The 20167-nt window shown below is 53.8% G+C and overlaps 2 protein-coding genes across 3 annotated transcripts; one reads left to right on the top strand and one right to left on the bottom strand.

Annotated features, from left to right (window-relative positions):
• On the bottom strand, positions 1-14763 carry TP53 (tumor protein p53). Of its 2 annotated transcripts, XM_030970057.1 has the most exons (12): positions 14691-14708; positions 12630-12714; positions 11861-11906; positions 10670-10691; positions 10512-10611; positions 6950-7136; positions 5957-6069; positions 4923-5032; positions 3561-3682; positions 2478-2557; positions 1178-1263; positions 1-479 (listed from the first exon to the last, which is right to left on the bottom strand). In XM_030970057.1, exons 3-12 carry the CDS (start codon positions 11862-11864, stop codon positions 392-394), a joined length of 912 nt encoding a protein of 303 aa, XP_030825917.1. In that variant the 5' UTR covers positions 11865-11906; positions 12630-12714; positions 14691-14708; the 3' UTR covers positions 1-391. The 2 variants fall into 2 exon arrangements, with proteins under 2 accessions (XP_030825917.1, XP_030825916.1); XM_030970056.1 differs by having other exon boundaries at positions 10512-10691; positions 14691-14763.
• A 1620-nt stretch (positions 14764-16383) lies between these two features.
• On the top strand, positions 16384-19801 carry LOC115916350 (monocarboxylate transporter 11-like; the record flags this gene model as incomplete). The annotated part of the gene is made up of 5 exons (XM_030970050.1): positions 16384-16555; positions 17206-17349; positions 17886-17928; positions 18305-19032; positions 19662-19801. Coding segments are annotated over 5 exons (1227 nt in total), but the record flags the coding sequence as incomplete, so codon positions are not given.
• Between the last annotated feature and the right edge of the window lie 366 nt (positions 19802-20167).

Raw genomic sequence — 20167 nt, 5'->3', positions numbered from 1 at the left:
TACCAAAAATTCCTTTATTGTATATAAAAAAAAAAAACCTTAAAAACCCGAAGGGGCGGGGCCAGGCATGATGTCATGCAGGATGGGGGCGTGGTTTATAAAATCCATAGGGGCGTGGCTTAAGGACGGGGCATAAATCACGTGGGCGTGGCTAAAGCAGGGTGGTTATAATGGGGAAAGGGGGTGTGGTTTAAAGAGTAGGGGGTGTGGCTACAGCAGTGATTGACAAGTGGGCGTGGCTAAGCGTGAAATGGGCGGCGCTATGCAGGAAAAGTGGGTGGGGTTAACAAGGATAAAAGGGCCAATGGGAAGCGAGGGTGGGTGGGTGGGGTGGGGAAGGGGGTGGGGCTTTCCGAGAAGGGGGCGGGGCCCGCAGGTGAAGGGGGCGTGGTCAATCGGACTCGCCCGACTCCGCCTTTAGGAGGAGCTTTTTCCCACGGGGCACCCGCCCCTCCCCCCGCGGGCGCCGCCCCTTGGACCTGTTGGGGGGGGAGGGGAGAGTCAGAGACCCGCCCCAAAATCCTGGAGTCCCAAATTCTCCCCAAAATCCCCCAAAAAGGGACCCGAAAAGAGACCCCCAAAAAGGGACCCCCAGACCCTCCCAACACCCCTGAACTGCCCTCAAATCCCCCCAAAGTGCCCCGAAACCCCCCAAAATTACCCCAACTCCCTCTAAAATGACCCCAGACCCCTTCCAGCCCCTCCAAACTGACCCCAAAACCCCTGAACTGCCCCCAAACCCACCCAAAATGACCCCAGACCCCCCCAAACCCCCAAAACTGTCCCCAAAACCTCTGAAACTCCCCCAAAGTGACCCCAACCCCCCCAAATTCCCCCAAATGACTCCAATCGCCCCAAAATGACCCCAAGCCCCCCACCAAGTGCCCCCCAAACCCTCTCAAACCCCCCAAATGACCCCAAATCCCCTCAAAATGACCCCAAAACCCCCAAACCCCCCCAAATTGCCCCCAACCCCCCCCAAACGACCCCAAACCCCTCCCAAATCCCCCAAAATTCCCCCCAACCCCCCCCCAAAAGTGACCCCCAGATTCTCCCCAGACCCCTTAAAAAGTGACCCCAAACCACCCCAAAATTCCCCCCAAATCCCCTCAAAATGACCCCAAAACCCCCCAAATCCCCCGAACGCCCCCCAAACCCCCTTTTTGGGGGGTCTCACTTTTGGGGGGCCGCCTCCCCGTCGTAGGTTCGCTCCAGGGCGTAGTTGACCTTGCAGAACATCTCGTAGCGCTTGCGGCCCCGCACCTGAACCCCAAAAATAACGGGGTCAGGGGGGGCCCCAAAAGGGCCGAGACCCCCCCAGGTACCCCCCAAAAATAACGGGGTCAGGGGGGCCCCAAAAGGGCTGGAGAGCCCCCAAAAATGGGGTTAAAAATGGGATGGATGCGCCCCCCAGGGATCCCCCCAAAAATTGGGGTCCTGAGAGGGGTGGAGACCCCTCAAGAACCCCCCAAAAAATGGGGTGACAGAGGGGATGGAAACACTTTTAGGGACCCCAAATTGCCACCCTGGGAGCCCCAGTTTCCCCCCAGGGACCCCAAATTTCCCTCAGGGACCCCAAATTTCCCCCCTGGGAGCCCTAGGAACTTTCTGGGACCCCAAATCATTCTGTGGGATCCCCCAAAATCCCCGTGGGACCCCAAATTTCCCCCCAGGGACCCCTAAAAACTCTCAGGTACTCCAAATTTCACCCTTGGGACCCCAAATTTCCTCCCAGGGACCCCAAATTGTGTCTTTAGCACCCCAAATCATTCTCTGGGACCCCTAAAATCCTTGTGGGACCCAAAATTTCCCCCCTGGGACCCTGAAGTTTTCTTCTGGGACCCTAAATTTTCTCCCTGAAACCCCAAGTTTCCCTCTTAGAACTCCAAATTTCCCCCCTGGGACCCCAAAATTCCTCCAGGGGACCCCAAATTATCATCCTGGGACCCTGAATTTTTCTCCTGGGACCCCAAATTCCCCCCCTGGGACCCCTAAAAACTCTCAGGGACTCCAAATTTGACCCTTGGGACCCCAAATTTCCTTCCAGAGACCCCGAATCCCCCCCAGGGACCCCGAATCCCCCCCAGGGACCCCGAATTCCCCCAGGGACCCCGAATTCCCCCAAATCCCCCCCTAGGACCCCGAATCCCCCCCAGAGACCCCAAATTCCCCCCAGAGACCCCAAATTCCCCTCTGGGACCTCTAACAACTCTCAGGGACCCCAAATTTCCTTCCTGGGACCCCAAATTCCCCCCTGGGACCCCAAATTTCCCCCCAGGGACCCCAAATTTCCCCCCTGGGACCCCAAATTTCTTCCCTGGGACCTCTAACAACTCTCAGGGACCCCAAATTCCCCCAGGGACCCCAAATTACCCTCTGGGACCCCGAATTTGCCTCGGGGATCCCCTAACAACTCTCAGGGACCCCGAATCCCCCCCAGGGACCCCGAATCCCCCCGAATCCCCCCGAATCCGCACCCTGAGCAGGAAGATGTCGTCGTCGGGCTCCTGCGCGCGCTTCTTGGAGCTCTCGGGGGCCTCGGCCGGGGGGGACAGGGCTGGGGGAGGGGCGGGGGGGCTCAGGGACCCCCGGAAGGGCCCCAGAGACCCCCCCGAGAGGCCACGCCCCTTATTCATGAGCACAACAGCTGCTCGTTAGCATACTGGCCGCACCTTTATAGGCCACACCCAACTTAGCCATACCCATTATTTATGAGCAAATCAACATCTCATTAGCATATCTGGTCACACCCCTTTTGGGCCACACCCATTACTTATGAGCAAACCAGCTTCTCATTAGCATATCGCTCACACCTTTTTAGGCCACACCCGATTTGGCCACGCCCACCATTTATGAGCACGGCAGCTGCTCATTAGCATATCTGGCCACACCTTCTTAGACCACACCCATTAAGGTCACACCCCTCTGCAGCTGTAGCCACGCCCACTTTTGCCCCACCCCACACAATCATTAAACCACGCCCCAATTAGGCCACACCCATCAGAATTGGCCCCTCTCCTTTATTTTTGCATAGGCCACACCCACCTGCCCTCACACTCCTTTAGCTCTGCCCACTACAAGCCCCGCCCTCACCACAATTGGCCACACCCAGCTGGGCCACACCCTACTTCAAGCTCCGCCCCCGCTTCCTATTAACCACACCGCCACATCATTTTAGACCACACCCACATTTAGGCCACACCCGCTACCGGATCAGGCTCCACCCACACTCATCCAGGCCCCACCCCCCACCCCACATCATGCCACGCCCCTTCAGAGGCCCCACCCCATCCAAGATTAGGCCACACCCACCAAGCCCCACCCCAGCCATATCCTGCCTCACGTCCTTTGGCCCCGCCCCCACTGAAGCCACGCCCTCATCTATCTTGGCCCCGCCCCACCTCACTCTTAACTCTATTGGCCCCGCCCCACCCAAGCTTAGGCCACACCCACCGGCCCCACCCCAGCCACTTCATCATCTCCCTTGGCCCCGCCCCTCTCCCGGTTTGGCCCCGCCCACACCGAAGCACCGCCCTCTCCCGGTTTGGCCCCACCCTCACCTCTCTTGGCCCCGCCCTTGGCCCCGCCCCTTTTGCGCTGGGTCTCCTCCTCGTGGCGCCGATCCCGCCCGGGGCAGGCGCAGACCCGAACCTCGAAACAGCGCCGGCCCAGGATCTGACCCTAAAACGGCATTGGGGATCCCAAAATCATCCAAAATTACCCCAAAAACATCGTGGGGAACCCCCAAAATCTGGGGAACCCCAAAAATCCCCACCCTGATCCATCCAGGGACCCCAAAAATCCCAAATTCAGGCGCAAACCCGAACCTTGAAACAGCACCGGCCCAGGATCTGACCCCTAAAATCGGCATTGGGGACCCCAAAATCATCCAAAATTACCCCAAAACCCATTCAGAATCTCCTCAAAACATTTTAAAAAGATTCTGCGTTTTCAGGGCCAGAAATAAAGGATTTTAGAGCAAAAAATTCCAAATTTTCGGGAAAAAAAAATCTCTTTTTTTTGGGGTGATAAAGTTCAGATTTTTGGGGTGAGAGAACCCAAATTTTGGGGTGACAAATTCTGCGTTTTGGGGGGGGATCCCCGCATTTTTAGACCCAGAAAAAGCAAACTTTAGAGCAGAAAAATCCAAATTTTTGACCAAAACCCCCAATTTTTTAGAGAAAAACCCTCATTTTTTGGGGTTAGAGCTCCAAGATTTTTAAGGTGAAGGCTCCTGGGTTTTGCCGTTTTTTGGGGGGATTTTCGGGGGGATTTTTGGGGTTTTTTGGGTTTACCCAGTTCCCTCAAGGGTGAGGACGGGTCTCCTGTTCATGCCCAGATTTTGGGTTTTTTGGGGTTTTTTTTTGAGTTTTTTGGGGTTTTTGGGGGGGATATTCGGGGGAATTTTTTGGAGTTTTTTTGGCAATTTTTTTGGGGTGTTTCTGGGTTTTTTTGGGGGTTTTTTTGGGGTTTTTTGGGTTTTTGGGGGCGATTTTGGGGGGAATTTTCTGGAGTTTCTTTGGGAGATTTTTTGGGGTGTTTTTGGGGTTTTTGGGGGCTCACCCAGGCGTCTCCAGGGTGAGGATGGTGAGGACGGGTCTCCTGTTCATGCCCAGGTTTTGGGGTTTTTTGGGTTTTATTTGAGATTTTTGGGGTTTTTGGGGGTGATTTTTGGGGGAATTTTCTGGAGGGTTTTTGGGAGATTTTTTTGGGGTGTTTTTGGGGTGTTTTTGGGGTATTTGGGGCTCACCCAGGTGCCTCAAGGGTGAGGATGGTGAGGATGGGTCTCCTGTTCGTGCCCAGGTTTTTGGGTTTTTTGGGGTTTTTGGTGGGGGGGGGTTTGGGGAGGATTTTTGGGGCTTTTTGGGGGAGTTTTTTTGGGAGATTTTTTTGGGGTTATTTTCGGGGTTTTTGGGGCTCACCCAGGCGTCTCCAGGGTGAGGATGGTGAGGATGGGTCTCCTGTTCATGCCCCCCATGCAGGAGCTGTTGCACATGAAGTTGTACAGCACCGTGGTGCACTCCGAGCCCACCTGGGAACGGGGAAAAGTGCTCAGAACCCTAAAAAAACCCTAAAACCACCCAAAAAACCCACCCCAAACCCACCCCAAAACAGAGCCCACAATCACCCCCAAAAACACCCAAAAAACCCCCAAAAATACCCAATAAAACCCCTAAACAAACCCCAAAATCGACTAAAAAAATACCAAACACACCCCCAAAAAAACCCCAAAAAACCCCAAAACCAACTCCAAAAAAAATCCCACAATTACCCCCAAAATACTCAAAAAACCCCCCAAAACCACCCCAAAACAAAGCCCAGAATCACCTCCCAAAACACCCCAAAAATATCCCAAAACCATCCCCAAAAAATACCCCATAACCACCCCAAAAAAAAGCCCCAAAACCACTCAAAAAAACCCCAAAAGACCCCAAAACCACCTGGCAATGAGGGGGGGATGCTGTTAGGGGATTTTTTTTTGATTTTGGGGTTTCTATTTGGGATTTTGGGGCTTTTATTTGGGATTTTGAGGCCGTTCTTTGGGATTTCTGCAGGGATTTCAATGGGGATTTTGGGTTTGGGGGTTTTTTAGGGTTTAAAGGATTTTTGGGGTCACCTCGGGGGGTTCGTAGGGCACGGCCATGCTGGGGCTCTGAGAGGATTTTGGGGATTTTTTTGGGGATTTTATTTGGGATTTCTGCAGGGATTTCAATGGCGATTTGGGGATTTTGGGGTTTTTGGGATTTTTTGGGATTTTTGGGGTCACCTCGGGGAGTTCATAGGGCACAATCACATTGGGGCTCTGAGGGGATTTTGGGGTTTTTATTTGAGATTTTGGGGTTTTTATTTGGCATTTCTGCAGGGATTTCAGTAGAGATTTGGGCATTTTTGGGGGAATTTTTTGGGGATTTGGGGATTTTTTGGGTTTTTGGGATTTTTGGGGTTTTGGGGTCACCTCGGGGGGTTCGTAGGGCACGGCCACGCTGTGTCTCTTGGTGGTTTCATCGTCCTGGTACCGAGCCTGGGGGTTCCCCTCCACCCGGATCAGGTGCTGGGCGGGGGCGTTGCCTGGGGAGACCCCAAAAATCCAAAATTAACCCCAAAATTAACCCCAAAATCACCCATCAAATCAGCCCCCAAATCAACCCCAAAATCCCCGAATTAGCCCCAAAATTAACCCCAAAATTAACCCCAAAATCTGCTCCAAAACTCCCAAAAATCAGCCCCAAAATCAACCCCAAAAACCCCAAAATCAGCTCCAAATTAAATCCCAAAATCAGCCCCAGAACCCCCAAATCAGCCCTCCCCCAATTTATACAACCACCCCCAACATTTTTAGGGTCTCTGCCCCTAAATTTTTTTTTTTTAATTTCCCCCACCCCTTTTCCTAGAATTTCCCCCCATTTTTTCCCAATGCCCCCCAATTTTTTCCCAATTTTCCCTTTTTTTCTCCCCAATTTTTTCCCAATTTCCCCCCAATTCCCCCCTAATTTTTTTCCCATTTCCCCCCTAATTTTTTCCCAATTTTCCCCCAATTTTCCACCAATTTCGCCCCTAATTTTTTCCCCAAATTCCCCGCAGTTTTTTCCCAACTTTCCCCCAATCCCCTAATTTTTTTCCCAATTTCCCCCCAATTTTCCGCCAATGTTTTCCCAATTTTCCCCCAATTTTTCCCCAATTTCCCCCAATTTTTACCCAATCTTGCCCCCAATTTTTCTCAATTTTCCCCCAATTTTCCCCCATTTTTTCTCAAATTCCCCCCGATTTTCCCCCAATTTTTTCCCAATTTTCCCCCACTTCCCCCCTTATTTTTTTCCCAATTTCCCCCCAATTTTTTCCCAATTTTCCCCCATTTTTTCCCAAATTTCTCCCCATTTTTCCCCAATTTTTTCCCCAATTTTTTCCCCAATTTTTCCCCCCAATTTCCCGGTGTCCCCCAGTTTCTCACCCTCGCTGTCGCCCCCGGCCCGCTCGTGGTGGGGGCACCTCCGCACCACCTCGGCCACGTGCTCGGCTTTCTTGTACACGGCCAGGGCGCGCAGCAGCGCCCCGGGGGGCGGCGGGACCCCCACGCGCACCTGCACCGGGCACGGCTTGGCCAGGCGGCAGAACAGCTTGTTCAGCGCCGGGGAGTACTGGGAACCAAAAACCCCATAAAAATCAACCCCACACCAAAAAATCCCCATAGAAACCCATCCAGAAACAAATAAACCCCATAGAAATCAACCCAAAACCAAAAAATCCCCATAGAAACCCATCCAGAAACAAATAAACCCCATAGAAACCCCATAGACACCCCATAGACACCCCCAGAACAGCTCGTTCAGGGCTGGGGAGTACTGGGGGGGAAATGGGAACCAAAAACCCCATAAAAATCAACCCCAAACCAAAAAATCCCCATAGAAACCCCATAGAAACCCCATAGAAATCCCATAGACACCCCCAGAACAGCTTGTTCAGCGCCGGGGAGTACTGGGAACCAAAAACCCCATAAAAATCAACCCCACACCAAAAAATCCCCATAGAAACCCATCCAGAACAGCTTGTTCAGCGCTGGGGAGTACTGGGGGAAATGGGAACCAAACATAAAAATCAACCCATCCAATCATCAACATACCTAAAACCCAAAAAATCCACAGAACATAGAATCTAGCACCCCAGAACAGTGTTCAGGTGGGTATGGGGATGGGAACCAAAAACATAATAACCCCAAACAAAAATCCCCATAGACCCATAGAACCCATAATAAAACCCCAGAACAGTCCCCCGGGGAGTACTGGGGAAATGGGAACCAAAACCCCATAAACCCCAAACCAAAAAATCCCCATAAATCATCCAGAAACAAATAAACCCCATAAAATAACCCCAAAAAAAAAACCCCATAGAAACCCATCCAGAAACAAATAAACCCCATAGAAACTCCATAGAAACCCCATAGACCAAACCCCATAGACACCCCCCAGAACAGCTTGTTCAGCGCCGGGGAGTACTGGGAACCAAAAACCCCATAAAAATCAACCCCAAACCAAAAAATCCCCATAGAAACCCATCCAGAACAGCTTGTTCAGCGCTGGGGAGTACTGGGGGGGAAATGGGAACCAAAAACCCCATAAAAATCAACCCCAAACCAAAAAATCCCCATAGAAACCCATCCAGAAACAAATAAACCCCATAGAAACCCCATAGAAACCCCATAGACACCCCCAGAACAGCTTGTTCAGCGCCGGGGAGTATTGGGGGGGAAAATGGGGGTTACTGGGGAGGACTGGGAACCAAAAATCCCGACGGAAATACCAAATCCCCATAAAAATAAACCCAGAAACAGAGAAACCCCATGGAAATCCATCCAGAAATAAAATAAACCCCATAGAAACCCCATAGAAACCCCATAGAAACCCCATAGAAACCCCATAGAAACCCCCCAGAACAGCTTGTTCAGGGCTGGGGAGTACTGGGGGGAACTGGGGGTTACTGGGGGGGACTGGGAACCAAAAACCCCATAAAAATAAACCCCAAACCAAAAAATCCCCATAGAAACCCATCCAGAACAGCTTGTTCAGGGCTGGGGAGTACTGGGAGAGACTGGGAGTTACTGGGAGGGACTGGGAACAACCCCAGAGCAAAAAAACCCCATAAAAATCCCGTAGAAGCAAACCCCAAAACAAAAAATCCCCATAAAATCCCACCCGGACACCAAAAACCCCATAGACACCCCATACCATAGAAACCCCATAGACACTCCACCAAAACCCCATAAAAATCCCTTTTCCCCCCACTTCCCATTTTTCCCCATTTTTCCCATTTCCCCCATATTTCCCATTCTTTTTCCCGTTTCACCCTGTTATTTTCCCCTCTTTTTTCTCGTTTTTCCCCAAATCCCCGTTTTTCACCCCAATTCTCACTCCCAGTGCAGGTGAGGCTCTTGGCCGTTCCCATTATTCCCATTTCCCCCATTCTTTCCCCCATTTTTTGCCATTTTCCCCCCATTTTTCACTGTTTTTTGCCCGTTTTCCCCCATTCTTTGCCCGTTTTTCAGCTGTTTTTCACCATTTTTTCATCGATTTTTCCCCGGTTTTTTCCCAAAATCCCTGTTTTTCACCCCAAACCCCACTCATGGTGCAGGTGACACTCTTGGCCATTCCCATTACTCCAATTTCCCCCATTTCCCCCCCATTCCTTGCCCGTTTTTCCCCATTTTCCCCCGTTTTTTGCCCGTTTTCCCCATTTTTTCAACGTCTTTCTCGCATTTTTTCCCCGTTTTTCCCCAAAATCCCCGTTTTTCACCCCAATTCTCACTCCCAGTGCAGGTGAGGCTCTTGGCTGTTCCCATTATTCCCATTTCCCCCATTTTTCCCCCATTCCTTGCCCGTTTTTTGCCGTCTTTTGCCCGTTTTCCCCATTTTTTCAACGTTTTTCTCACATTTTTTCCCGGTTTTTCCCCAAAATCCCCGTTTTTCACCCCAATTCTCACTCAGGTGATGCTCTTGGCTGTTCCCATTATTCCCACTTCCCCCATTACTTCCCCATTTTCCCCCCATTTTTTCACCGTTTTTCCCCAATTTTTTGACCGTTTTTCCCCATTTTTTCACTGATTTTTCCCCCGTTTTTTCCCAAAATCCCCGTTTTTCCCCCCAAACCCCACTCACGGTGCAGGTGACGCTCTTGGCCGTTCCCATTATTCCCATTTCCCCCATTATTTCCCCATTTTCCCCCATTTTTCACTGTGTTTCACCTGTTTTTCCCCATTTTTTCACCATTTTTTCCCCATTTTTCCCCCGTTTTTTCCCCAAATCCCCGTTTTTCACCCCATTTCTCACTCCCAGTGCAGGTGACGCTCTTGGCTGTTCCCATTATTCCCATTTCCCCCATTATTTCCCCATTTCCCCCCATTTTTCACTCGTTTTCCCCCATTTTTCCCCCATTTTTTGCCTGTTTTTCGCCCGTTTTTCGCTGGTTTTTGCCCGTTTTTCCCCATTTTTTCACTGATTTTTCCCCCGTTTTTTCCCAAAATCCCCGTTTTTCGCCCCAAACCCCACTCACGGTGCAGGTGACGCTCTTGGCCGTTCCCATTACTCCAATTTCCCCCATTTTTTGCCTGTTTTTCGCCCATTTTTCGCTGTTTTTTGCCCGTTTTTCCCCATTTTTCCCCCGTTTTTCCTCAAATCCCCGTTTTTCCCCAAATCCCCGTTTTTCCCCCCATTTCCCACTCACGGTGCAGGTGACGCTCTTGGCCGTTACCATTATCCCCATTTCCCCTATTTTTCCCCCATTCCTTGCCCGTTTTTCCCCGTTTTTCGCCTGTTTTTCCCCGTTTTTCCCCAAATCCCCGTTTTCCCCCCATTTCCCACTCACGGTGCAGGTGACGCTCTTGGCTGTTCCCATTACTCCAATTTCCCCCATTTTTGCCCGTTTTTCCCCGTTTTTGCCCGTTTTTCCCCATTTTTTCACCGTTTTTCCCCAAATCCCCGTTTTTCCCCAAATCCCCGTTTTTCCCCCCATTTCCCACTCACGGTGCAGGTGACGCTCTTGGCCGTGCCCGTTTCCCGGAACTCCACCCGGAAGTCGTGCTCCCCCCCGTAATCCTCGGTGGACGGGACCACGGCCGAGGGGAGGGGCGGGGGGGGCTCGGCGGGGGGAGGGGGCAGCGCCCGCCCCTCCCCCACCCCGGGGGGCTCCGGGGGGCTCAGCTCCTGCGGGGGAGGGGCGAGAGAAAACGCGCGGTTTTGGGGAAAAATTCAAATTGTGGGGGCGAAAAAATCCCAATTTTGGGGGTGAAAAATCCCAATTTTGGGGTGAAAAAATCCCAATTTTGGGACAAAAAATACAAATTTTGGGGGTGAAAAATCCCAATTTTGGGGTGAAAAAATCCCAATTTTGGGACAAAAAATACAAATTTTGGGGGTAAAAAAATTCCCAATTTTGGGGTGAAAAAATCCCAATTTTGGGACAAAAAATACAAATTTTGGGGGTGAAAAATCCCAATTTTGGGGTGAAAAATCCCAATTTTGGGACAAAAAATACAAATTTTGGGGGTGAAAAATCCCAATTTTGGGGGTGAAAAAATCCCAACTTTGGAGGTGAAAAAATCCCAATTTTGGGGCAAAAAATTCAAATTTTGGGGGTGAAAAATCCCAATTTTGGGGTGAAAAAATCCCAATTTTGGGACAAAAAATACAAATTTTGGGGGTAAAAAAATTCCAATTTTGGGGGTGAAAAAATCCCAATTTTGGGACAAAAAATTCAAATTTTGGGGGTGAAAAATCCCAATTTTGGGGTGAAAAATCCCAATTTTGGGGCAAAAAATACAAATTTTGGGGGTGAAAAATCCCAATTTTGGGGTGAAAAAATCCCAATTTTGGGACAAAAAATACAAATTTTGGGGTTAAAAAAATTCCAGTTTTGGGGGTGAAAAAATCCCAATTTTGGGGCAAAAAATTCAAATTTTGGGGGTGAAAAATCCCAATTTTGGGGTGAAAAATCCCAATTTTGAGGAAAAAAAATCCCAATTTTGGGACAAAAAATCCCAATTTTGGGGTGGAAAATCCCAATTCTGGGGCAGAAAATTCAAATTTTGGGGGTGGAAAATCCCAATTTTGGGGGTGAAAAAATCCCAATTTTGGGGAAAAAAAATCCCAATTTTGGGACAAAAAATCCCAATTTTGGGGTAGAAAATCCAAATTTTGGGGGTGGAAAATCCCAATTTTGGGGCAGAAAATTCAAATTTTGGGGGTGGAAAATCCCAATTTTGGGGGGATTTTGAACACCCCCAATCCCTTTTGGGGTTCCCTCCCCACCTTGGGGATTTTTTGGGGAATTTTTCCCATTTTTTGGAGATTTGACCCCAATTTTTGGTGCTCACCCATTCCAGCAGATCCTCAGGCATGGAACCGATGTTATTGGGCAGCCTGGAAAGGTCAAAGGTCACCCAAAAAATACCAAAAAAACCTCAAAAAAACCCCAAACCCCCACAAAAAACCTGCAAAAAAATCCCCATAAAAATCCCCCCAAATAAACCCAAAACTTCCCTCCAAAAAACCTCAAAATCCCCCAAAAAAATCCCAAATAAACCCCAAAAAGTTCCCCCCCAAAAAAGTCCCAAATAAACCCAAAAATCCCCCCACAAATCCCAAATAAACTCAAAAATCTCCCCAAACCCCAAATAAATCCGAAAATCCCCCAAAAAACCCAAACCAAACCCAACCCGCCCCCCAAAAATCCCAAATTCACCGCCCCAAACCCCCAAAAAATCCCAAAATCCCCAAAAAAACCAAGAATGCCCCCAAACCCCCCCAATAAACCCCAAGAAATCCCCAATAAATCCCTCAATCCCAAAAAATACCTCAAAAAGCCCCAAAATCCCACGTAAACCTTAAAAGAAATCCCCCCAAAAAATCCAAAATAACCCCAAAAATGCCAAATAAACCCCAAAAATCCCAAATCAACCCCAAAATCCTCCGCAAGACCTCCCCAAAATCCCAAATCAACCCAAAAATCTCCCCCAAAATCCCAAATCAACCCCAAAAAAACCCCAAATAGACCAAATAAACCCCCCAAACCCCTCTACAAAAAACCCCAAAATCCTCCCAAAAAATCCCAAAATCCCCCGAAATCGCCCCAAAACTGCTCACATGTTCCACAGATCCAGGAACCCTTCGCCCTCCAGGAGCTGCAGATGCTCGGCCATGGTGGGGGAGGGGCGGCCCCGGGGCACCCCTGCGGCAAATTCCGGATTTTGGGGCGAAATCCGCGGATTTTGGGGCCGAGCCCGAAAATTCCCTTTTATTTCAACTGCGGGTCCCGCCAAACCGGCCCAAGCCACGCCCCCTTCTTAAGCCACGCCCCCTTTTATATACAATTGCATCTTCCTTAAGCAACGCCCCCTTCCTTAAGCCACGCCCCCTTTCATAAAGCAATTGCATCTTCCTTAAGCCACGCCCCCTTTCTTTAAGCCACGCCCCCTTTTTACCACGCCCCTTTTATAAAGCAATTTCCTCTTCCTTAAGCCACGCCCCTTCTTTAAGCCACGCCCCCTTTCCCCCATTCAGCAAGCAAATCTTGCTCGATTTGGGCAAAAATTCGGTAAAAAATGAATAAAATTTGAGCAAAAATTGGATAAAATTCGGGCAAAGTTTGGGTAAATTTATGTAAAATTTGGGCAAGATTTGGGTAATACTGAGTATTTGAGAATTTGAGTAAAAATTGGGCAAAAGTTGGGTAAAACTGGATAAAAATAGGGTAAGTTTTGGGTGAAGTTTGGGTAAAAATTGAATAAAGTATGGGTAAAATTGGGGTAAAAAATAGATAAAATTTGGGTAGAATTTGAGCAAAGATTGGGTAAAATTTGGGCAAAGTTCAGTTGGGTCAATTTATGTAGAATTTGGGCAGGATTTGGGCAATATTTGGGTAGAATTTGAGTAAAAATTGGGCAAAAGTTGGGTAAAAATTGGGTAAAACTGGACAAAAATAGGGTAAATTTTGGGTGAAGTTTGGGCAAAATTTGAATGATGTTTGGGTAAAATTGGGGCAAAAATTGGGTAAAAAATAGATAAAATTTGGGTAGAATTTCAGCAAAAATTGGGTAAAATTTGGGCAAGATTTGGGTAAAGTTTGGGCAATATTCAGGTAGAATTTGAGTAAAATTTGGACAAAAGTTGGGTAAAAATTGGGTAAAACTGGATAAAAATTGGAAAAAACCTGGGTAACATTTGAATAAAGTTTGGGTAAAACTGGGGTAAACATTGGGTACAATTTGGGCAAAGTTTGGGCAAAAACTGGGTAAAAACTAGATAAAATTTGGGCAAATTTAGGTAAAAATTAGGTAAAATATGGATAAAAATTGGCCAAAATTGGGGTAAAAAAATGGGTAAAAATTGGTCAAAAATTAGGCAAATTTTGCATAAAATTTGGATAAAACTTGGGTAAAGTATCGGTTAAACTTGGGTAAAGTTTTGCTAAAATTTGGGTGAAGTTTGGCTAAATTTTGGGTAAAATTCAGGGAAGATTAGGGCAGAATTTGGGTAAAATTTGAGTAAATTTGGGTTAAAATTGAGTAAAATTTGGGCAAAAATTGGCAGGAATTCGGGCAATATCTTAAGTAAACTTTGGGCAAAGTTTGGACAGAAAATGGTAAAATTTGAGTAAAATTTGGGAGCCCCGATTTTGGGGGGAAATCTCCTTTTTTGGGGGGTGACCCCAAAAATTCGATTTTTTAAAAGGGGGGGGGTCCCCGCCAAACCAGACCAAGCCACGCCCCCTTCTTGAAGCCACGCCCCCTCCCCCCTTCCGGAATGAAATTTTGCCCGATTTGGGTAAAATTTTGGGTAAAAACCGGGGAAAAAGTCGGAAAAATCTGGGTAAAAATTGGGTAAAAATTGGAAAAAATCTGGGTAAAATTCAGTCAAAATTTGGGGGACCCCCCCGCCATTTTGGGCCCCTCCCCCCTCGCCGTTTTTGGGGTGCCCCTCCCTCCCCCACTGACCCCTCAGGGCTGGGGGGGTCCCCCCGAACCCCCGAGCCCCTCAGGGACTCCCGGGACCCCCCAAAATCCGCCCAGGACCCCCCAGAATCCCCTCACGGACCTCAGGGACCCCCCAGATCCCCTCACGGACCCCGGGACCCCCCGGGACCCCCCGGGACCCCCCAAATTCCGCCCGGGACGCCCCAAATCCCCCCCGGGGCCTCCCCGGTACCTCCGGTGCTTCCCGCGCCTCACGCGCTGGGGAATCCCCCGTTCCCGGCGTGCCCCGCGCGGGGGCGGGGCCCGGGGAGGCGGGGACTTGAAGCCGCGGCGCCATCTTTGGTGAGGGCGGGCGCCATTTTGTGTGAGGGCGGGCGCCATTTTGTGTAAGGGCAGGCGCCATTTTGTGTGTGGGCAAAAAGGGGGCGGGGTTTAATTTCTGGCGCCATTTTGAGTGAGGGCAAGCGGGCGGTGCCATCTTGGCTGAGGACCAAAAATGGGGCGGGGCTAAGAACAGGAGGCCCCGCCCCCCTCCCGGCCGCCCTTTGCACGGGTCTGGGGGGGGGGGGGGATGGATCGATGATTAATTAACAGCGACCCCTCCCCCTCCCCTCACAGGACACGGGTGACCCCCCCCGCCCCCTCCAGGGGACTTCGCCCCCCCCCCCATCCCCCCCCCCCAAGCTTTCCCTGAGCTGCGCCAGGTACGGAGCGGGAGAGGACCCTGGGACCCCCCCCAAACCCACCTGGGACCCCCCCGGGACCCCCCAATCACCTGGGACCCCCCCTCAAACCCCACCAGGGTCCCCTTGAGCCCCCTGGTGACCCCTGACCTCGCTGTCCCTCCCAGAATTTTGGGTCCCTGACCCCTTGAGACCCCCCGTGACCCCCCCATGACCCCTCTGTGACCCCTCTGTGACCCCGGGTCCCTCTTCTTTCCAGGCTGCTGCACTTTGGGGGACCCCCCTGGGATCCCCCCCCTCCCACAAACAAGCGCCTGGGTCACCCCTGACCTCTTGCGACCCCCTAAATCCGTGACCCCCCCGTGACCCCTGGTGACCCCGGTGTCCCCTCACTGTCCCGGTGTCCGCCCCCCGTGTCCCCCTGCCCTGGCTCTCTCATGGCCGTTCCCGCCGGGTGCGTTCCTGTGGCCTCCTGACCGTTGTCCCCGTGTCCCCTCACTGTCCGTCTGTCCCCTCACTGTCCCCGTGTCTCTTCACTGTCCCCGTGTCCCCTCACTGTCCGTCTGTCCCCTCACTGTCCCTTGGTCCCCCCGCCCTGGCTCTCCCGTGCCCGCTCCCCCCGGTCTCTCTCCCGTGACCCCCATTGCCCGGTGTCCCCGGTGACCCCCTCGGCGTCCCTGTGACCCCTCACTGTCCCTCGGTGCCCCCTGTGTCCGTCTGTCCCTGCTGTTCACTTTCCCCTCACTGTCTGTCTGTCCCTGTGACCCCCCATTGTCCCTGTGACCCCTCACTGTCCCTCGGTGCCCCCTGTGTCCGCCTGTCCCGGTGTCCCCACACTGTCCCTTCACTGTCTGTCTGTCCCGCTGTCCCCTCACTGTCCCTGAGTGCCTGTGTCCGTCTGTCCCTGCTGTTCACTGTCCCCGTGTCCCGCTGTCCCTTCACTGTCTGTCTGTCCCTGTGACCCCTCATTGTCCCTGTGACCCCTCACTGTCCCTCAGTCCCCCCTGTGTCTGTCTGTCCCGGTGTCCCCACAGTGTCCCCTCACTGTCCCTCTGTCCCTGCTGTCCCCCCTGTCCCCGCCCCGGCTCCCTCGTGGCCGTTCCCCCCGGGTGCGCTCCCGTGACCCCCATTGCCTCGGTGTCCCAGTGTCCCCCCGCTGTCCCCTCACTGTCCATCTGTCCCGCTGTCCCTCTGTCCCGCTGTCCCCCCCCTGTCCCCGCCCTGGCTCCCTCGTGGCCGTTCCCCCCGGGCGCGCTCCCGGCGCTCTCGGCCGCGTTCCTGCAGGTGGCGCTGGTGAGCGGCTCGGTGCGCGCGCTCGGGCTGTGCCTGCCGCCGCTGGGCGGCGCCTTCGGGGCCGGGGCGCGCGCGCAGGCCTGGGTGGGCTCCTGCCCCCTGGCGGCGCTGCAGCTCGGCGGTAAGAGGGACGGACGGACGGACAGACAGACATCGGGACGGACATACAGACATTGGGGACACTGGGAGTGATGGGGATAATGGGGACAATGGGGGGACTGGGTGGGCTCCTGCCCCCTGGCGGCGCTGCAGCTCGGCGGTAAGAGGGACGGACGGACGGACGGACAGACAGACATCGGGACGGACAGACAGACATTGGGGACACTGGGAGTGATGGGGACAATGGGGACAATGGGGGACTGGGTGGGCTCCTGCCCCTCTGGCGGCGCTGCAGCTCGGCGGTAAGAGGGACGGATGGACAGACAGACAGACATTGGGACGGACAGACAGACACATGGACACACTGAGGGCACTGGGAGTGATGGGGGTAATGGGGATAATGGGGATAACGGGGGAACTGGGTGGGCTCCTGCCCCCTTGGCGGCGCTGCAGCTCGGCGGTGAGACGGACGGACAGACAGACAGACAGAGGGACACTGGGGGCACTGGGAGGGACTGGGGGTGATGGGAGTGATGGGGGAACTGAGGGCATTGGGGGAATTGGGAGCACTGGGAGCACTGGGAGGTTCCCTCAGGAGCACTGGGAGGGTCTGATGGGGCACCCCCAGTGCTCCCAGTGCTCCCAGTGCTCCCAGTAAGGGTTTCCCCCCAGGCCCGTTGGCGGCGGCGCTCAGCGCCCGGTTCGGCCCCAGGGGCGTGGCCATGGCCGGGGGGGCCCTGGCGGGGGCGGGGCTGTTCCTGGGAGCCTTCGCCACCCGCCTGGAGCACCTGTACCTGAGCCTGGGGGGGCTGACAGGTACTGGGGTATACTGGGATATACTGGGGAGCACCTGTACCTGAGCCTGGGGGGGCTGACAGGTACTGGGATATACTGGGATAAACTGGGATATACTGGGGAGCACCTGTACCTGAGCCTGGGGGGGCTGACAGGTACTGGGGTATACTGGGATAAACTGGGATATACTGGAGCACGGGACCGAGCCTGGGGGCTGACAGGTACTGGGGTATACTGGGATAAACTGGGATATACTGGGGAGCACCTGTACCTGAGCCTGGGGGGGCTGACAGGTACTGGGATATACTGGGAGGGACTGGGAAGCACTGGGGACCTAGAATCCATATCCTCACATTTCCCACCCCATTGCATGACCTAGAACCCTCCCAACCCTCATGTGACGCCCCCGTAGAATGACCTAGAACCCCCAAATCCTCATGTAGCCCCATAGAATGACCTAGAACCTCCCAAACACCACACAAACCCATAGAGCTACCTAGAACCCTCCCAAACCTCATCCGACCCCCCAACCTGCCCCATCCCGATGTCCCCCTTAGGCCTGGGCTGGTCCCTGTCCTTCACGCCCGCCCTGGCCACCGTGTCCCGCTGGATCCAGAACCCATCTAACCCCATAGAACCATCTAGAACCCCCCAAACCCCTGTCTAACCCCATAGAACCATCTAGAACCCCCCAAACCCCTGTCTAACCCCATAGAACCATCTAGAACCCCCCCAAACCCCTGTCTAACCCCATAGAACCATCCAGAACCCCCAAACCCCTGTCTAACCCCATAGAACCATCCAGAACCCCCCAAACCCCTGTCTAACCCCATAGAACCATCCAGAACCCCCCAAACCCCCTGTCTAACCCCATAGAACCATCCAGAACCCCCCCAAACCCCTGTCTAACCCCCATAGAACCATCCAGAACCCCCCCAAACCCCTGTCTAACCCCGTATCCTGCCCCGCCCCGCAGGCCTGGGCTGGTCCCTGTCCTTCACGCCGCCTCGGGCGCCCGTCCCCGCTGGTTCCCCGCGCGCGGGCCTCGCCACCTCCGTCGCCCTCCGGTGCCGCCGCTCGGGCCTGGCCTGGCCCCGCTGCTCCCGCCCGCCCTGGACTCGTACGGCTGGCGCGGGGCGCCTCCTCCTCCCGCCGCCGTCTCCCTGCACCTCGTGGCGCGCGCCGCCTCCTCCGCCCTCCTCCCTCGCACCCCTCCGGAGCCTCCGGAACCTTCCGGAACCCTCCGGCGGCTGCGCGCCGCGGGCCTTCCTGCGCTACGCCGCCGCCCCGCCCTGCTGGATCTGGGCTACTACGTGCCGTTCGATACCGCGGCGCCGGCCGCGCTGGAGCTGGGCTGCGACGGGCGCCGCGCCGCCGCGCGTGGTAGCCGCCATGGCCGCGCTGGACGGGCGCCGGGCGCTTGCGCGCGGGTTGGCTGGCGGAGCGGCCGGGCGGCGGCGCTGCGGCAGCTGGCGGCCTGGGCGGCGCTGGCGGGGGCTGGCGGCCCTGGTGACGCCGCTGGGGACGAAGTTTTCGGGCGCTGCTGGCGCTGGCGGCGGCGCACGGGGCTGCGCGGGGGGCCGTGCGCGCCGCTGCAGTTCGCCGGCGTGGCCCAGGTGGTCGGGGCCCGCGGGGCGGCCATGGCCATCGGGGTCATGCAGATGGTGGAGAGCGCGGGGTCCCTGCTGGGGGCGCCGCTGGCGGGTACGGGGGGCACTGGGGGCGACTGGGGGGTTGGGGGGTCTAGAACGTGGGCGGGACTGGGGGGGAATGGGGGAACTGGGAGGGAGTGGGGGGAACTGGGGGAGTTGGGGGGTCTTGAGCATGGGGGAGTTTGGGGGGTTTGTGGGGTCTAGAACACGATGAGGGGCGGGAGAAAGGGGGGAAGATTGGGGTTGGGCGGTCTAGAACATGGTGGGGAACTGGGGGAGTTGGGGGGTCTAGAACACGGTGGGGGTTGGGAGAAAGGGGGGGTGGGTTGGGGGTTGGAGGGTCTAGAACTTGGGTTTTGGGGATGTGGAGTTGGGTGACCCAGAACCCAACACGTGGGGGGCATCCAATGATGGGTTGGGGTGTCCCAGTTGGGTTGGGTGACCCAGAACCCATCGAGGAGCACCCAAGGGTGGGTTGGGGTGTCCCAGTTGGGTTGGGTGACCCAGAACCCATTGAGGAGCACCCAATGATGGGTTGGGGTGTCCCAGTTGGGTTGGGTGACCCAGAACCCATCGAGGAGCACCCAAGGGTGGGTTGGGGTGTCCCAGTTGGGTTGGGTGACCCAGAACCCGCCATTTTGGGCGGTTCCAGGTCCCCCCAACGCCGCCGTTCCCCCCCAGGCTGGCTCCGCGACGTCACCGGCGATTTCACCGTCTCCTTCCTGGCAGCCGGCGCCTTCCTCCTGGCCTCGAGCCTCCTCATCCTCACGCTGCCCCCGGCGCCCCCCGAGCCCCCCCCCAGCCCCCCCGAGCCGCTCTAGAACTGCCCCAAATCACCCCAAAATGTGACCCCGCCTCTCGTCCTTGGGGGGGATGGGTGGGGGTGGGGGAGGGGGGTCAGAGGAACCCCCAAAAATGAACTTGGGGGGTGGGGGTGGGGTTTTTTGGGGATTTTTTGAGGTTTTTGGGGGGTTTTTTTCAGGTTTTTTTCCCCTTGGTTTTAGGGTTTTTTTGGGTCTTTTAGTCCCTTGATATTGGGGTATTTGGGTTTTTTGGGGTATTTTTTTGTTTTTTTTTTTCCCATGGGGGCCTTTTTATGTTTTTTTTTTGTTTTTAAATTTTTCTTAGGGGCTTTTTAAGGTTGGTTTTTTTTTTTTTTTGAGTTTTGGAGGTTTTGGGTTTTTTTA

Source organism: Camarhynchus parvulus, unplaced genomic scaffold (genome assembly GCF_901933205.1).
Source record: "Camarhynchus parvulus unplaced genomic scaffold, STF_HiC, whole genome shotgun sequence".
Lineage (NCBI taxonomy): Eukaryota > Metazoa > Chordata > Aves > Passeriformes > Thraupidae > Camarhynchus > Camarhynchus parvulus.
Note: the sequence above shows the minus strand (reverse complement) of the source record. Positions and strands in the feature narration are given on the sequence as shown.

Excerpts from the sequence above, each read along its gene's own strand:
- TP53 (XM_030970056.1), bottom strand. The coding sequence starts at position 12,685 with ATGGCCGAGCATCTGCAGCTCCTGGAGGGCGAAGGGTTCCTGGATCTG. Across the intron at positions 5,033-5,956 it reads TGCCCTACGAACCCCCCGAG|GTGGGCTCGGAGTGCACCAC; the intron begins GTGACCCCAAAA and ends CCCCGTTCCCAG. Across the intron at positions 1,264-2,477 it reads ACGACATCTTCCTGCTCAGG|GTGCGGGGCCGCAAGCGCTA; the intron begins GTGCGGATTCGG and ends TTTGGGGTTCAG.